Consider the following 18310-nt stretch of genomic DNA (forward strand, 5'->3'; position numbering starts at 1 on the left):
AAAGTGGATGCTCTATCCTTCCAGTGGGTAAACCTCTCCATCTGTGCATTTCCCCCTCTACCACTCATTTCAAGGGTACTGCTCAAAATAAGGGAGGAAAAAACAAGGACAATCCTGATTGACCTAGACTGGCCACACCAGCACTGGTACTCACTGCTGTGCAGCCTGTCACCCCTGCCACCATGGCACCTACCTCAGATTCCAACACTCCTGACCCAGAGGAATGGAGATTTTATGCATCCCCAATTGCAGACCCTCAGTCTGGCAGCCCAGCTTATTCCCTGAGCTCTAATCAAGCTGCCAGTCTAAGCAAACACGTTCAAGATGTTATACGTGAGGCCAAACGGCCCCACACTAGAAAGTCTTATGCTGACAAGTGGAAAAGGTTTTGCTCCTGGATCCAGGCTAAGGGAGCTGGAACAGCACAGCCCTCCCTTCCTCTCATCCTGGATTTACCTGACAGACCTACTGCACAGGGGTCTATCCTTTTATTCTAGTAAAATTCATGCCTCTGCCATCTCTGCTCATTTCAGCACAGAGCCACCTCTTTTCTCACACCCTCTCATCAAACAGTTCCTAAGAGGGGCTAACAACTTGAGGCCAATCAGAAGAGCTCCTACCCCCAGCTTGGGACCTAAACTTTGTATTGGAAAATCTCACCCTGCCCCCCCCCCCCCTTTGAACCTGCAGCTTCAGCAGAGTTAAAATTTCTCTATTGGAAGACAGCCTTGCTTCTGGCCATCACTGCAGCTAGAAGAGTGTCAAAGCTACAAGCGCTTATGGCTGTAGAGCCCTTCATAATTTTTCAGGCTGACAGGGTCTCTCTCAGAACAAACCCATCCTTCATGCCAAAACTGGTGTCCAGTGGGGTTCTCAACCAATCCATTAATTTGCACACCTTTTTCCCTAACCCACAAAACAAGGGGGAAAGGATTCTGCACTCTCCAGATGTGCACAGACAGCTCAGATTCTACCTAGGTAGGACTAAATATTTTAGAAAAACTGATCAGTTGCTAGTCAGCTTCACTTTAGGAGCAGAGGGCAAGGCCATATCCAAACAAACAGTTTCAAAATGGATAGCACACTGCATCAATTTCTGCTACAAACAGCATGGGAAACCTCCCCCAAGGGGGTCAGGACACATTCTACCAGAGCAACCTCCACCTCTGCAGCTTTCCTCAGAGGGGTCCCCAATATGGACATCCTGGAGGCTGCAACATGGACATCTGTTGATACCTTCATCGAGCATTACCACCTGCCTATCTTCTACAAATCAGGCTATGCCACCGCAGTCTTGCAGGGCATCCTAGCCAGCCCCCAGTCTTCTTAACTGCCTCCACCCTTTTCTTCAGTTTTGGGAATCAACCCAAATGTGATGACTGCAACAGTGAAATGCGAAGAACATAGTACAGTTGTGTACACTTGGCATAAATGTAGATGTTCGAGTGTATTCACTGTTGGAGTCCTGGCTTCCCTACCTCCATCCCTCTTGTTTTCTCTCTCTCTCTCGCTCTTTCTCTAATTACAAGGAATTTTTGGTTCATAGGTTCATAGGAGGGTACTGGGCTATTGTCCCTAGGGCCTATATAAGCATAGCCAAAAATGTACCCTGGCTTTTGCCACCCAAGAAAATTATTTTCCTGTGCCCCTGTCGAGCAGAGCCACAGAAGTGATCCCCAGGGTGAATTTCCTATCTCCCATCCAATCATCAAGATTTTTCTTGAAGAGTGCTAATGGTATTTACTTTCTACTGGTGGTGTTCTTCCACCATTACCTAGCTCCCTATTGGGGGCTCCTGACAGTTAGGGCAAGAAAAACTGATGTAATGGCTTCGGCTGCCTGATTTTATACCACTGATGACCTGACATCAGTCCTGGAGCAATGGAGAAATACTAAGCCTCTGGTATTCTGGCCGACTGAGGGCTACACTGGCAGGGGTAACCCAAATGTGATAACTGCAACAGTGAATACACTTGAACATCTACATTTATGGTAAGTGTACACAACTGTACTTTGATCAGTGTGCAGCCATCTTGGAAGCAGTAAGCTAAAGCTTTAGTCACAACAGATAGAGACTAGATTTTCACTTGCACTTTGTAAGATTATGAGTATAGAGACATTACATGTGCACCATGGGAGGATGTGATAGGTGGAACATTAAGAAGAAAAGGCCAGTGGGGGTGCACTGGACAAACTCACACCACTGAGAAATGAATGGAAGACTTTTGAAGCTTAAGGGCCTTAGTCATCTTACATCAGCCAGGGTGAATCTCACCATACATGTATGTAGATGTGGATCATCTTAAGTAATCTGTAGTAGTGGCTGTCTCTGACATGTTAAGAGATTCTGTGATTATTGCACCTACAAGTTTTATGCTTAAAAATAATGGCTGTGAGAGCTGCTTGCCTTTTTTGTGTGTGTATTTCCACCAAGCTACCCTAACTTCAGTTTTCTCACGTGGAACCCCCACCCCCATTTATTTTGCAGTTGGAAGAGCCAGGAACACATTCTGACAGTGAGGACCCAGTAGACTGCAGACAGTGGACACAGCACCACCTGGCAGCAGCAGACATCAGGATGCCTCCTTCTATGGCCTTAACACCTCCACAAGGCGAATTTGACACAGACTGCATGGACATCAATGTCAGAGGACCAGGTATATTTTGTCCATATATATCACCTTTAACTTTTTGAATACGTTTAGGCCTTTTATAACTATGAGATTTATTGTAGCTGAGGTTGTCACTGTTGAACAATTGCTGCTTGTCAAGTCTGTTTACAGGGTTTATTTAAAATTCATGCTGCTTAAACAAAAATAACGGTACATAAATTTGCTATGCCCCATGGTTCATAACTTCAGATTTTACTATTTTCTTTGTGTCTGCCTTCTGATGTACATTTTCTACCCATATCCTGGAAAGTTGTCATTTAGCACCCATGCTGTACACTTATCAATTCCCCGTGTAATGGAATGAGATTTTTGGATCATCAATGGGGAGTTTATTATGCCTCAGTTTCTCCACTTCCAGTAATGGCAAGAGATGTTGGTTACCCTCACAGTCATCCAAATCCTCACCTCTGCCCACAGGCCCAGTAGAAGGAAAACTTATAAAGTGAATGGCATAGATTCATAGTATGGTTAACTGACGGGTGATTAAATCTGTTTGCAGTGCCTGTTCTGATGGTTCTGGATCGCTTATCTCAGATCTTTGATTCAGATCTTCATTTTTTTGTCAGTCTAGGTATATCTTTCAGCTGTATCAAGTTTCCACCAGGACTTCCATGACATTTCTATGGCTTGTCTTATGGTGTGAAAAGTTTTTCTTAGATACATTTACCATAATAGGCCATCAATAAAGGATCCAGTGCCTCCTTATGTCCTAAATTTTGTGCTGCAGACATTGCACTACTATATTGTGACAAGCAACCTTATCAGATGTAATGTAGTTATAAGACTTTGTTTTGTGGGATTTATTTCAGCTAGACGAATATGCAGACTTCATTCATTCATTCTCCCTAACCTGTCTTCCATAAAGAAAGGGTAATGCTTCAAACTAATCTTTCCTTTATGCTTAAGGTAGCTACAGTAACCAATCAAAATAAGTCAATCAATAGTGAATATCTTCTGTATTATCCTGATATCCATAGGGAAATGAAATTCTAGATCCAATGTTGTCTTCTCTGTCTGGCTTCAACCTGTGGGTTATTGGATCTGATACTGGCCAAATCCTCCAGATTTCAACTCCACAGGGTCTGCCTTCCCTACCCACAATCACTGGATCCCCAACAAACAACTCAGATCAAGTTTGCCACCATTCTTGTCAGCAGCTTGATCCATGGCTCTGCAAAAAATGTAACATTTTGGTGTTTTTTGTGTTTTTGTGTAGGCTTTCTGTAGTTTTTTTTTTTCTCCTGCCCTTTAGAGATAGTGTTTTTTATGATAGGTTAGTTAGATAAGTAGGTTAAGGCTTACATTTGTTATTCTTGTATGTGATTGTGTGTGTGCATGTGTGTGCGTGTGTGTGTGTGTGTGTGTGTGTGTGTGTGTGTGTGTGTGTGTGTGTGTGTGTGTGTATAGTTAGCAGCAGGCTTTTTCTGCCTCTTTCAACTTGTTTGCAGTGCCATTCTCTTTTCTCCAGGTAGTGTAGTTAGTTAGTACATAGTTGTTTTGTTCTAAGGTGTAGTTACCATATATTTTTTTCTTCTGTATTGTGTGTGTTGTTACAGGTTCTACCTTATCTATGGTTAAGGATTTCAAAAATGTATTGCTTGTGGGCAATACCTGCCCTCACAAGATGGACACAGTAATTGCGTCTATTGTTTGGGGGCTGCCCACCTTGATTCCCCTGCTCAATCTGCAAGGGGTTCGGGTCATGGCAGTGAATGAAAGACTGATGAAGTTAGTCCTTAAAGGCCTCCTTCCAGCTGGTTCTTCTTCTTATTTGACACCAAAGGATGGTTCTGAAAAACCTCATTGCATTTCCAAGGACTCTAAGGCGGGATTGTAAGAGGTCCTTTCTGTCTCCATGCATAGACCCTCTTCTGGCTCACAGAGCCCAAAGGTACCAAGGCCTGTAGGTACCCTGGTGGACCAGGCCCGAGTTCCTTGGAGCCAAACATCCTCGGTGCTGATTACGTCATCCATGTGGATCCAAAGTCCTAAGGCCCAGCTGTATTCCCACCCTTGAGGTCAGCTCTGACAGTTTGGCCATTCTCGGCTTTGACTACCACCTTGGTCTTGTTGACTTTGGCTGTGTCGAAGTCAAGTGGACCCCGGAATCATGGCGTTGAGGCTGACATTTCAAGGTCAGTTTTGATGATGTCAGTTTTGGGTCCGTCCCACCTGCTCAGAGCTTCAACCTTTGATATCTCTGCCCCTGTCGCAACATCAGGGTGAAGTGTAGCTGCCCCATATTCGGGCACATCTTGGAGAGGTGATATCTATAGATGGAGAGGATGTTCTCCTCTCAGGAAATGAGCCATTCTTCCTCAGCTGTTGTTCCATCCCAAATCTCGTCAGTACCTGTGACCAGTCATCAGCCTGCTCCTAGACAGTCCATGCCAGTTGGTCTCCAATACGGCCCCCTGGGGGGACATCTTGCCTCTTCCCCTTCTCCTCTGGCTTTACTTGAACAGGAACTCTAAGGCAATAGGTGGTGCAAAAGAAGCACCTTGACTCCCTTGAGGAACCTCTCAATGAGGATACTGACCTCCAAGAAGGAGACTAGTCCCTTAAGTAGCTGCAGGATGATGCTTCCTTTGGTAATCTCTTGGAGCTTCTTTGCCATCGTGGGAGCAGGACAACTAAAGCTCTCTCTCAAGAGAAGTCAGTATTTTTGGAGGCCTTTGGTCTGGGCCCATCTGTTTCTTGGGTGAATCCTCCTCTAGATGCACTAATAGACCTAGTCTCAGAAGGTGTGGAAGGAACCCAACACAGTGGAGCCTATTCCTAAGAAGTCTGACAAAATTCTTGCTGCTCCCAAGGATTGGCTGCATTGGAATAATGGCCTTACTATAAGTGCCATCGAGGTAGCTGCTACTGCCAAGAAATTTCTGATGAAAGTTCCTTGGTTCATCCCCCAAACAGAGAATCTTGGGCTTTGGATCATCTAGGGAAGTGATCTTATGCCTCAGTGACATTTGCTGTGAGGACACTCACTTATTTATCCCACTCCTTCTGAGGGTCCCACCTGTAGTAGGGGACAGACCGTAATGGGTGCCACCTGTGGGCAGAGGGCAATCCGCAAAATGTGGGCTCCCATGGAACCAGAAGCTTGAGAGCTCATCACCTTAGACCCATAGGTGTTAAGAGGCATATCCAGTGGTTATATCATGCCCTTTTTAGAAATTCCTAAGTTCTTTTACAAACATCTCCTAGATATTCCACCCCATCAGAGACTGCAGGCACTGGTAGAGATTCAGCAGCTGCCAGCAAATTGAGTAATCCAAGAGGTCCCAGCAGATGAACAAGGATCCAGGGTCTTCTCAAGGTTCTTTTTGGTACCAAAGAAGAACAAGAACCTCAGGCCTGTTTTGGATTAGAGCAGATTGAATCCCTTCATGAAACAGACCAAATTTCAGATGGTCACAGTGCAGTCCATTCTGCATCTGATGAGGAAGGACAATTCAGTGTGTTCAATAGCCCTCAAAGATGCCTACTATTATATCAAGATAGAGTGGTGCTCCAGGTGGTTTCTGCACTTCTGGCTGGGAGCCAGTCTTTACTAGTTCAGAGCTCTGCCATTCGGTCTCAACAGCCCTTCCCCCAGGTATTCACCAAGTGCATGGCAAGAGGTTACAGCGTTGTTCTGGATGCAGAGATCCGGGTCTTTCCATACCTGGATGATTGGCTTCTCACTGCCCCCGCAAGAGCATCTCTGTTCACTGCCAGGGATGCCTGACTCCAGTTGTGCGGCCAGTTACAGATTACAGTCAGTTATCTAAAGTCAAGCCTACAACCTGTTGAAACATTAGAATTCGTAGGTTACCACTTTGATACCATTAGTCAAATTGCCAAGCTCCACAGTGATCAGCCTTTGATTCCAGACAGCATCTGTGCTTGCTCTTGCAAAGCCTCCAGTTTATGTGATTTTGAAAGTTTTAGTTCACATGACAACTTCAGTAGGGTTGATCCTTTTAGCGAGGTAAAACATGAGGGCTCTGCATTGGGCTGTTGCTGTGCAGTGGTCATACTTGACCCATCTAGTGGACTTTCCAGTAAGATTGACAGAGCTGTGTCACGATCAGGTTCATTGGTGCTTTTAGTCTCCCTTAATGACCAACGGGAAGTCTTTCATTCTTCACCATCCTGTGGCTATAGTCACCATTGACACCTAGTTACTTCAGTGGGGGGCATTTCAAATGGAGGATGCTTCAAGGGTCCTGGTCTTCTGTGGAGGCCAATGTTCAAGTCAGTATCTTGGAAATAAGGGCTGTCCTCCTTGCATCATAGGCCTTTCAGGATGTCCTCCCCAGTGATGATTCTGATACAGACAGACAATATGTCTGTCTGGCATGTCATCAAGTAGGTGGGAACATGCTCATATCCTCTTTGTCAAAAGGCCATGAGGGTTTGGCATGGATGATCTTGTCTGTGCAGTTTCTGATTGCGACACAGATCACAGGGAAGTCCATTATTCTGGCAGACAGCTTGAGCAAGAATGTTCTTCTTTTTTACAAGTATTCTCTGAATCCAAGAGTGACTGATGGGATTTCAGGACTTGTCCAGTGTGGTTCCACGATCTGAGGCCTCTTTTGTGTTACCCTCCTTGGGTTCTGTTTTCCACTCTGGATATAATTTCTCATCCAGTGGGTCTGGATCCTCTGCAGTTCCTCAAGCTAATTGCATGGTTTCTCTAATTCCATTGATGACCAGGAATCCCAAGCTGTCTGATAGTGTTGTGCATGTTTTGTCCTTATCCCAAAAATTATCCACTAGGAAGGTGTATTCCAGTAAATGGAAACGTTTTTGTGATGTGGGTGGAATCTCCAGGATTTGATCATGTTTATGCTCTCTTACAGTCAGTTCTAGAGTTTCTTGCTGAATTGTTTAAATGAGGGTCTAGTTTTACTATGATCAAGGTACAACTGATAGCCATTTCTAATTTTAAAGTCTGTTGATAAATTTCCCTTGGCTGCTTTGAAAATTTCCAACGCATTTCTCAAAGGTGTATTTCTTTTGCATACTCCCAGTCATGATCCATTCCCACACTGCGATTAGCCTTTTGTGTTGCAAGTTCTGCAACTTCAGACCTAAAGTTATTATCTTGGAAAACTATGTTTCTGGTGGCTGTTACCTCACCTAGGAGAGTTTCAGAGCCACAAGCAATGGATTCTTCTCCTCCTTATCTTGGTGTTTCACAAAGACAGAGTTTTATTCCACACCAAATCCTTATTATGTCTTTCTGTTCATCTGTTGCAGTATTCTTTACGTGAGGAAGTTGCCTGCCAAGGTGACCCGACATCGGCCAGTATGTGAAAGTCTTTTATTACCGTAGGGTGCGCATTACATCGTACATATGTTGCTATCAGATGTAGGCCTTAAAAGTGATGTATGCATGCACCATCCTCAGAACTTCTTTGCTGCCAGTTAGATTGCCAGTCCTGGATGTCACTTGGTTGCCAGGATTGTTTTCTTCAATAAAGATAAGTGCCCCGCTGGGAGTCCTTTTGTCTTTTCGTACTCTTTTGTCTTGGTTAAGGTTAATGTCACCTAGGAAAGGGAAGTGTGACTGTGGAAGGCAGATTCCACACAAGGATGGACATTCCCAGTGCCTCTTCTGTCTTGGGTCCCACCATGACCATAAAAACTGGTCAAGTTTGTCAATCCTTTGTGCCCAAGACCCCCTGTAGCCGGCTTTCTTCCCTCACTATTTACTTGGAGAATCAACAGCTTAAACTGTTAGCTAAAAGCAAGATGGAAGGTTCCTTGGACCTGATGACTGAGCCTACTATGCAGAAGGACAAAAGTCCTAGGCCGGAAGTGGAAGCTGCGCCTCTCCCCAACAGACGTCTCTCCCGAAGCACATGAGAGCATGGAGACATGCTTCATTGCGGATCCGGATATACAGGCCAAGCCTGTTTTACAGGCCACCTTGGAACCCACATCCAGAGAGGCCTCACAGACATTGGCTCCCAATGTCCCGGCTCATCGTGTCTGAAGACCCAAGAGGAATCACCCAGATTGTGGTGAGAGAGGATGTTGAGTCAGATCTGGTCAAATGTAGGCCTATGTCTGGCCCTCCTTTGCATTGGATGGATACCTCCTGCAAAGAAAAAACAGAAAACTAAACATTCCTCTCCCCCTCTAGACCCTCAGAAGGAGTGACAAAATTTTCCTCAAGTCCTCTTCATGGCCTTCATGGCTCTGAGGCCTTCCTCAGGCCAGCCAGCTTCCCCTCTCACCTGGCCTTCTTCCCCTCTAAAAAGGGCCAGAGCACAAGCCACTTCAGAGGAAGACTCTTCCTCTGATGAGGACAGTGATTCATTAGCTTAATCATTCCAAATCCCTTCCTCATTGGCCTACGCTTCCACAGAGGAAGATTCAAATGGGATAGAATCCCCTATGGAGAGTTCCTTTGGTGAAACCATCCCAGAGATAAGAAATCATTTTTAAATGGGACAGTTCACAAATGTCTGAGGTCCAAAAGTGATACTATGATCTTCTTCAGGTCCAGACCCCTAATCCTTCTGCCATTCTTCCAGTTATCCTAGCCTTGTTGGATGCTTTGCCTCTACATCCTTACACACTGACTCTCAACCTCTGGCCCCTAAAAAGCCAGACAGGTATTACAAAGTACCTCAGGATTGCAGTTTCCTTGTCATGATCCCTGTGGCAGACCCCTCCGTGATTTCAGTAGCCTCTGCTAAGGCTTCCAGGTCACTTCCTTCTACTTCCCTCCTCCCCTCAGACAAGGATAGTAGACAATTGGAGAGGCTGGTTAAGAAAATTTATACTTCAGCTACTTTAGCTTTCAGAGCCCTGAATTACCAGACCTATATGACTAAGTACTATGGAACTTAAGTCACAACTGTCTAAGATAATGTCCGACATGCCAGACTCAGAGAATAAAGCGTTGGCATCCTCTCTTATTGGTGCATTCTTACAGGTGGCCAGACATTCGATCAAATGCAGCTATGATGTAGTAGAGGCCACTTCACGAACTGCAGCTTCTTCCTCTGCATTAAGAAGGTTCACCTGATTGAGGCTTCAACCATTCCCTGAGGACATCAAAGCAAGCTTATGGATACTCCTCTGGACAACACCACTTTATTTGGCAAACCATCTGCCAAAATGTTAAAGTCCTTACAGAAAAGAGCAAAGAGCTAAAACACCTTAAACATATTTTGGTCTCTTCAGTATCTAAATTTTCCAGGAACTACCCTGGAAAACAGATCTTTCTATGTAGGCAATCCTGGGATCCCCAATCCAAACCGTCCAAGGGAACTAAGATAACTCATCAGTTTTCCTCTTCTTCCTCCACTCCCCAGTTGTCTAAGCAGCCCTTTCATGATAGAACAGGCTCTTCCTCCTGACTCCTTAAAAGGTCCTTGCTCCCATCCCCTCTTCCTGTGCTTTACCCTCTCCCTTCCTGCCTGTGAATCCATCACTCAAGACTCTTGGGTCCTCAGCATCATAAAAAATGGATACTTTATGGACTGACACCCAACCTCTCCTGTCAAGGGTATCCCTCAACCCCCAAAAGAACAGAAATGTCTTTTCCCCTATTACTGCAAAACCTGCTCGATACAGGGCACAATCCAACCTGTGTCCCCTATCCAGAAAGGAAAAGGCTTTTATTCACACATGTTCTTGGTTGCTAGAAAGGAAAGCCCATGGAGACCCATCCTAGAACTTCTCCTGTCTTATCTCAACAACTTTCTGAATGTGCCCTCCTTCAAAATGCTAACTCTTCAGACCCTCTTCCCCCTTATCTTTCCTCAGGCCTTCTTAGCATCCATAGACATCAAGGATGCTTATCTCCATATCCCCATTCATCCCAAATACAGGAAATCCCTACATTTTTCTGTGGGCTGTTGGCATTTTCAATTCTCTACCTTGCCTTTTGGACTTTCCACTGCCCCAAGAGGCTTAACAAAATGCCTAGCACCAGTGGTCGCCTTCTGCAGACTCCAAGGCATTCAAATCTTCCCCTACCTAGATGACCTTCTGTTCCAAGCCAACTCCCCAGAGGAACTGAAAAACAACCTCCACTCAGCCATAGCCATTTTGCATCACCTGGAATTCACCGTCAACTTAAAAAAAATCTATTCTCACCCCATCCCAAGACCATGTTTTTCTGGGGTGCAGATTCCAAGCCAACAAAATGATGGTGTCCCTCCCCCAAGAAGGATGAGGAGATCTCCCTAGTTTTCTCAGGGATTTCCCCCCTCAAACTCTTGTCTGCAAGACAGTTTCTACAAATCTTAGGACTGATTTCCTCTACCATCCTTATGCTACCCATGGCAAGGCTCCACATGAGGAAATTCAAATGGTTCCTGAAATTATTGTGGTCTCAGCATGCCCATCCACTAGAATTTCCAATACCACTTCCTACCCTACCTCAAGGAGGAACTCCAGTGGTGGATACAACAATTGTCCATAAACCCAGGACTTCCCATTCACCCATTGCCCCCCACTCAGGACATATACACAGAATCTTCGGATACAGGTTGGGGAGCAGCTCTGGGTCCACACACCGTTCAAGGTCAACAGACACCCGCTCAGAGGAAAGACCACATAAATGTAAAGGAGATGAAGACACCGATCCTTGCCTTACAGTCCTTCCAGCCCCTCCTGAGGCGTGGAAGTTTGCATATCTACACAGATAATATGACTGTTCTGTGGTATCTAAACAAGCAGGGGTGAACAAGATCCTACCTCCTCGTCAGACCAGCCTACTGGAAATATCTTTTCAGCCAGTATACATACCTTCCAATCAGAACTCTGTGGCAGACAAACTGAGCATATCCAGAACACAACAGGCCTACTAATGGATGCATCATAGAGATATGTTCCTGGACATTGTCCACCAGTGGGGTACTCCACAAATTGACTTGTTTGCCTCCCCTCTGAACAAACAACTTCCCAAATTTTGAGAACCACATCCTCAGGAGTGGAAAGTGGACATCTTGTCAATCTCTTGGAAGGGGAAGTTTCTTTATACATACCCTGCCCTACCACTCATCCTGAAAGTCCTGCTGAAAATTCAGCAGGGCAAACCAAAAATCTTGCTGGTGACTCCCTACTGGCCAAGACAGCTCTGGTTCCCCCTTCTTCTACATCTAGCCAAGGGCAGTCATCACAAGTTACCTCACAGAGTGGGCTTACTCACATAGAACAAGGGCTCCCTTATCCACACAAACATGGAAATTCTTCAACTGAGCCTGTGGGTGATAGAGCCCTGATTCCTTTCAGACACCTTTATTCTGAGGACGTGCTTGCAAGTCCTGCAAGAGGCCAATAAACTCAATACAAGAAAATCTTACCTTTCCAAATGGAAGAGATTTTCCCTTTGTTGTCTTGCTAGAAACCTGGAGCTGCTTATGGTGAATCACCCTATGGTTCTTTCACATCTGTGTGAATTACTTAATGCGGGCTTAACTTATTCCTCTGTAAAAGCACATTTGTCAGCAATCTCTGCATGTCTGCATCTTTCTCCTCCTCTAGCTTCCAGATTTGTGGCCAAAGAATTTCTAAAAGGCGTCCTCCACATTATACCTCCCAGAAGACCTGTAGCATCCCCTCTTTGATCTTAACTTTGTGTTAGAGAAACTGACTCAAGCACATTTCGAGTTGGCCTCCTCAAGCACTGCACCTGGAAAACTATTCTCCTAGTGGCTATTACCTCTGCCAGGTGGGTTTTGGAACTAATGGCCCTAATGGCTTCTCCTCCCCCCTTCTTGAGCTTTCACATTTCCTTCATGCCAAAGGTAGTTAATGAATTGTCCTTAAACCAGGCTATTCACCTACCTACCTTTTCCCCCTCTCCCCAGAACACTAGTGAGAGGATCCTACACACACTTGATGTACACAGGCAACTTAGGTTCTGTCTGCACAAGACTAAACCCTTTAGGAAATCAGATTAACTATTTGTGTTATTGCACCCCAGGGCTCTAGGATTGCCTATATCCTAACAGACCATCTCTAGCTGCATTTCTGGATTAATTTCCTTCTGCTATAGCCACCACGGTAAAGCCCTTCCTGGCATAGTCAATGCTCATTCTACTAGGGCAGTGTCTTCCTCAGAGGCCACCCGCAAAGGGTTGTTTACTAACTCTATTCTAGAAGCAGCTGCTTGAACATATGCCCACACCATCACCAAACATTGCAAACTAGATTCTATCTCCAGATTCAGGGCAGGGTTTTCCAGGGCCATTCTGCATGGTTTCCTGGAAATTTCCTCTGCCACTTTCACCTCCCTTTCTGCATGAGCTTTTCTATTCTCCCTCATGTAAACACTGCAACAGAGAATAGAAGGACATCAATTATGGTAAGTTTTTACACAACTAATTTTTCTGCCCAAAGTACCCTCCAAGAGTAATTTGAATACATCTATTCACCTTCCTTGTGTTTTTCCCTAATTTTTTGAACAATACTTTTTCAAACAAGGGTAAATACTTGCTACATTGCTTGGATGTGCATAGACAATTGAGGTTTTACCTGGACAGGACAAAAACCTTTAGAAAATCCAGCCAGCTGTTTGTTTCTTTGTCAAAGTCCAGATTGGGCAGTCCTGTGTCAAAAGGTCGCTGTCAGGCTGTATTTCCTTTGCTTATACCTTGAAAGGCAAGACTTGCATGATTTTCCATAACTTCATTGGACAAGGACTGTGCAGCAACTACTTGGGTGGGCCATCTCACCATTGTTTCTTATTACAATCTGGACATTCAGTCTAGGTCCAGGGCTTCCTTTGGCTCTACTGTGTTGCAGAATATCCTACCATAGTTCCTTCCAGGGAATTTTATGAGTCAGCCGGAGAAGACATCAGATACGAACATTATGTACTTACCGTAATGCTATATCCGTATTGTCTGCCTCCGTTTGATTCAACCTCCATACGCCCCACCTTTTTGAGAGTTTCCTTGTCTAAGATGATCAAGTGGGGGAGGTTAGATTTTTCTTTGTTTTTGGATTCCTTTATCCTCTTCCTTGATGTGAGAAATGTGTTTTACAGCTATATTAAGATGGGGCAGTCTTGATCTGAGGTGTCTGTTGGAGAGCATGAAATTATGGGTAGGGAAGGCGGAGCCCAGTGAGTTGAAATCTAGAGGAATTGGCCAGCATTGGATCCGATATTCCACGGATTGAACCAGATAGAGCAGACAACATGGATCTATCGTTATGGTAAGTATGTAACTTTTATTTTCATGCAACCAAACGGTTTAGAAAGGGTACCCTGATATTTGTTTCATTTGCACAACATAACAGACCTAAGAGGCTAAAGGGAAACACTTGACTGGTTTAATGTGAAATAACAAGGAAGAGTTTGAGAGTTCTTTTCTTTCCCCCCTTTTTTTTTTTTGCCGGAGGAGAAACAGATTTCCGTTTGTGGTGAAGCAGCTCATTACGAGCTTAAAATGGTTACAGAGTTACAAACATTTACTGAGTAAAACCATTATAGACAAGTTTACTTTTGCCTGTCAGTTATCATACTGTCAGTCTTCTGGATAAAGAGGGTTTAACACTCATGAAAGACTAGAGTATTATACTGGGAACAACTGAGATACAGCGATGCATACTGCACTTGAATCAAATTAGCTAGATGTTTGCCTCAAATAGCTCCCTGATTTTGGAATTTGAAGTGATTTTGAGTACCTCAGGATTTGTAGATCTGAATGCTTTTATGTAGAAGATGCCACCTGCCATGCTGGCATTATTGACAGAGGCCAGTGATGACCAGTCAGTGGTCAAAGGTGTGACTAAAGTGTTAAGGTAAAGAATTGATCAGGGTGAAACAGGTTTAGATCAAGGGCACAGAATAAGAATTAGATATTGGACATCAGGGACATTTATGTTAACTACACACGTAAAACCACCTCCTTAACCACTAGGCCAGATGTCATTTTATCAGGATATACCAGTAAATCCACGAAGTTTAGAATGTTTGCTTGGAAGTGTTTTCACATGTTTTTATGTATTCCAGTGAGATTGTAAAAAATGTGCACCTTTGTCAGATGCAGCATGTTAGAGTTGAGACACGGGGTTATGGGAAATGAGCTCTGCCAGATGCTTAATGTGGATAAACAGACGTTGCAAGGGCTACTACTACAGATTTCATGGAAAGGCAGTGATAATTACCTAGTCGCTAACAGTTCTAAGCTATGGAAAATAGATGTAACACAGACTGTCACTCGTCAATTTGATAATGACATTTGCTAAAATAAGCAGTGACTGGAAAGTAGAGGCCTAAAACTGAGACAGTTGCTGAGGTAGTGGATGTTATAAATGATGTGGAAAAGAAAGTAGAGTCAAGAAAATCTCAGGATAAATTAGCATTTAGGTGGCTGCCATGGTATACGTACAATGAAGAAATTTAAAGAGAGTGTGAATAAAGCAAATCCCAGTATACACAGCAGTCAGTAGCTCTTATGGATTGATTTGTATGGATCAAAATTTAATGAAGTAGCGTTGATCACCCAAATTGGTTGTATTAAAATAAGGTTATGAAGCAGGAAAGAGTTGCCTATTTAAAGCTTCAAGTGGACATGCCTGCTAGGTATGTGGGTGATCATTTGATGCAGGCTAGATATGGGAGGTTAACAAGTAGAAATAAGGGAATGGTGTGTGCGTGTGTGTGCTTGTGTTTGTGCATGTGTGTGCACATTTGCGCTTTTGTATTTAAATTTTTATAAATATGTTTATGGTTTCTCATTCCACAAATTTGTGCCACAAACTGATGAGGTGAATCAAATGAATGCAGTCTTGAAAGATGGTGTACATTTGAGTTATGGAGGAAGTCACTGTTTTGGATCAAAGTTGTGCAGTAAATACAATGGTGGTGTACCAGTCTCTCTGTACTCTTTTTTTTTTTTTTCTGTTAATTTTGGAATTGTTGGATGACTGGACTATATCTTTATATAGCCACATAAGTAGTATAAAGATGTAGTAAGTGAGTGTTTTGGAAAAAAAAGTATTGAAAATCTTTGCAGCATCTGGGGTCTTGTGAGTCTTCAGGTTCCTACTCTGGAAAGTTTTGGCATGCTGTATTACATTGCTGGAAATTCTTGCTATCTCTTGCCCCTAATAAACAGTATTTGTGATATGCTGCCCTGAGTATAATTATGCTACTCCATCTTTTTTTTCTGTTTAAAATCTCCAAATATGTAGGTCACCCTGTCATTTGAGCTAGCCAAGGTAGTGCATTGTTTTACTGATTATTTTGTATGGTTCTCTTTCAGATGGCTTCACCCCTCTAATGTTGGCATCTTTCTGTGGTGTGGGATTGGAGACAGATGTTGCTGAGGAAGAAGAGCCAGAAGATGCTTCAGCCAACATTATCTCAGACTTGATATACCAGGGAGCAAACCTTGGGGCCCAAACCGATCGAACAGGGGAGACTGCTTTGCACCTGGCAGCTAGATATGCAAGAGCAGATGCTGCCAAACGACTTCTGGATGCTGGTGCTGATGCAAATGCTCAGGACAATACAGGACGCACTCCCCTGCATGCTGCTGTAGCAGCTGATGCACAAGGTGTCTTCCAGGTAAGGAAATAGAGTGCTATAAACCTTGTGGACAGATCCTTAAAAAAAACGCGGTCCTACACTTGACACAGAATGCAAAAATTTTGCTTTCCAGCTTTGTTGAAACCTCCATTATTCATGTTATACCCAGCACACCCATTCATTTGTTAACCAGATAATCCACTTACATATAAGGCTCTTTTCAAAAGCAACCTAGGGGAACTGTTTATGTGACTTGATCAAAGTCACAAAGTAGCCATAATCCTGGACTACAGTGTGAGGCTTGTTAGCAGCTCATAGTCTTAATCCTGTGCATTACGTGTGCACTAAATGTCATTTGCATCTAAGCATTTCCAAAATTGTCACTTCATACAGAAACACTAGCATATGTTGCACTTTGCAGTAATTTCATAGTGAAAGAGCTTTCTTTGAAGGAAATGTTTTTTTTACTATTTTTCAGTCATTTATGCTTAAACAGAAGATACCTGCAAAATCTCCTACAGAGACTTAACGTGACTTCACATAAAACTGTGCATTGACAGTAAGGGCCTCCGATGTCAGAAGCACAGCAGGTTTGTCCCTTGCTCAAATGATTTTCTACCAAGAAAAGCATCCTTCTTGTGTGCATGTGTGCATATATCTTTTAAAAAGTACAAGCGCAGAGTTGCACCATAATCCAGCTGTTAATGTTGGCTACAGATCCCTGTCAGTGTCCCCCAAAGTTCATGGAAATTACCTTAACACTACTGAGGAATTAAATAGCAAACCAAATACCTTGTTGCTAGGGGACATCATTTAATTAGCCATTGATTGGCACACTTGCACCTTTAAAATGGATGTTCACTGCATTTCTTAGACATTAATACCACTACACTGGAACAATTATAAAAGTACCTACTAGAGGCTCTAATGTACTTGATCTGCCAGCATGGAACTTAAGATCACTATTAGAAGATGTAAAACAGAGTACAGACTTAAGGTCGCTATAGATACCTAAAGAAATGATATTGTTTTCTTAAGTTATGTCAGGAAATAAAGGAATAATGTCCCAACAATGCACTGAGTCCATCCATAATAATGTCTAGCATTCCAGTCCCAAGGACATGAGCAGTGTATAAGAAGACAAATTTAGTATCACCTACCCACATTGGTGCCAGCACTATTTATGAAAGTTTAGTTTCTCCTGAAGTCACCTTGGAGCAAGTTTTAAAATCCCCACAAGTGTATAAAAGTAATCAGGCTGCATTCCCATCATAACCAAGTATGCAGTATCCAAGCCTCTGCGTAAAATACTCAACTTCTGCCTATCAACATGGTTTGTGCTTGATGCCTAGAGAACAGCCAGTATGATTCTGCACAGTGGTGGCCTTTCTATAGACCCAAGTAATTATAGGTTCATTGGTTGTATATGCAGTGGCACAGAATATTTTATTGCAAAACACATTTATGAAGACACAGGCAACTTAAATGAATTACACCTCCAGTCATTTTGGTTTTGTGAATGGTTGTTCCTGTTACGTGAACCTAGTAAGCCTCTTTGAAAAGATTACAGAAACTGTGGACAGCGTGTTGCTTATGGCAACCTGGCTAAGGCTTTTCACACTATCCCCCCAGTACTGAAGATATTGAAAAATTAGACAAATGTCATTTAAAATCCTGCATGTCAATTGGATTGCAGATTGTTCAACAGATTGTGAAAGTTGCTGGTACCCTGCCTGCATAGGTCTGTATTAGTTTGCCGAAAGATGTTTTCAGCAAACACTTCATCAACACCTAAGCAGCAAAAATCACTTCTGCAATTCGCAGAATTTTCCAAGGGCAATGAAACAATTGCCCCGCAACACAACAGAACCCACAATGCACAAAATCAAACCCACCCAAATGGGATGCTTTGCCCCCTACACCCCCCCAAGGTGGGGTGCTGTGCTTCCCACACACCCCCTAACTATATATACCAACTCTGAGATTGCACACTACAGTGGGGAAGAGGGCAAAGTTGTGTAGTTGGCCAACTACTTCATTGCCCTGGGAAAATTTTGCGAATCTCGGCAGTGATTTTCGCTGATTAGGTGTCGTTGAAGAGGTGTTCGCTGAAAATATATTTCAACTAACTAATATAGACTCA

General features: G+C 43.6%; 1 protein-coding gene across 2 annotated transcripts in view; it reads left to right on the forward strand.

The window, feature by feature from the left end:
- Positions 1-18310, forward strand: part of NOTCH3 (notch receptor 3) — a 798092-nt gene that overhangs the window by 735992 nt on the left and 43790 nt on the right. For both annotated transcript variants that reach the window (XM_044084438.1, XM_044084439.1), the window contains 2 exons: positions 2489-2657; positions 15902-16206. In XM_044084438.1, the coding sequence (XP_043940373.1) occupies positions 2489-2657; positions 15902-16206 (474 nt within the window). The remainder of the gene's footprint in view (positions 1-2488; positions 2658-15901; positions 16207-18310) is intronic.

This window comes from Protopterus annectens, chromosome 9.part0 (assembly GCF_019279795.1).
Source record: "Protopterus annectens isolate FY-2018-M chromosome 9.part0, PAN1.0, whole genome shotgun sequence".
Lineage (NCBI taxonomy): Eukaryota > Metazoa > Chordata > Ceratodontiformes > Protopteridae > Protopterus > Protopterus annectens.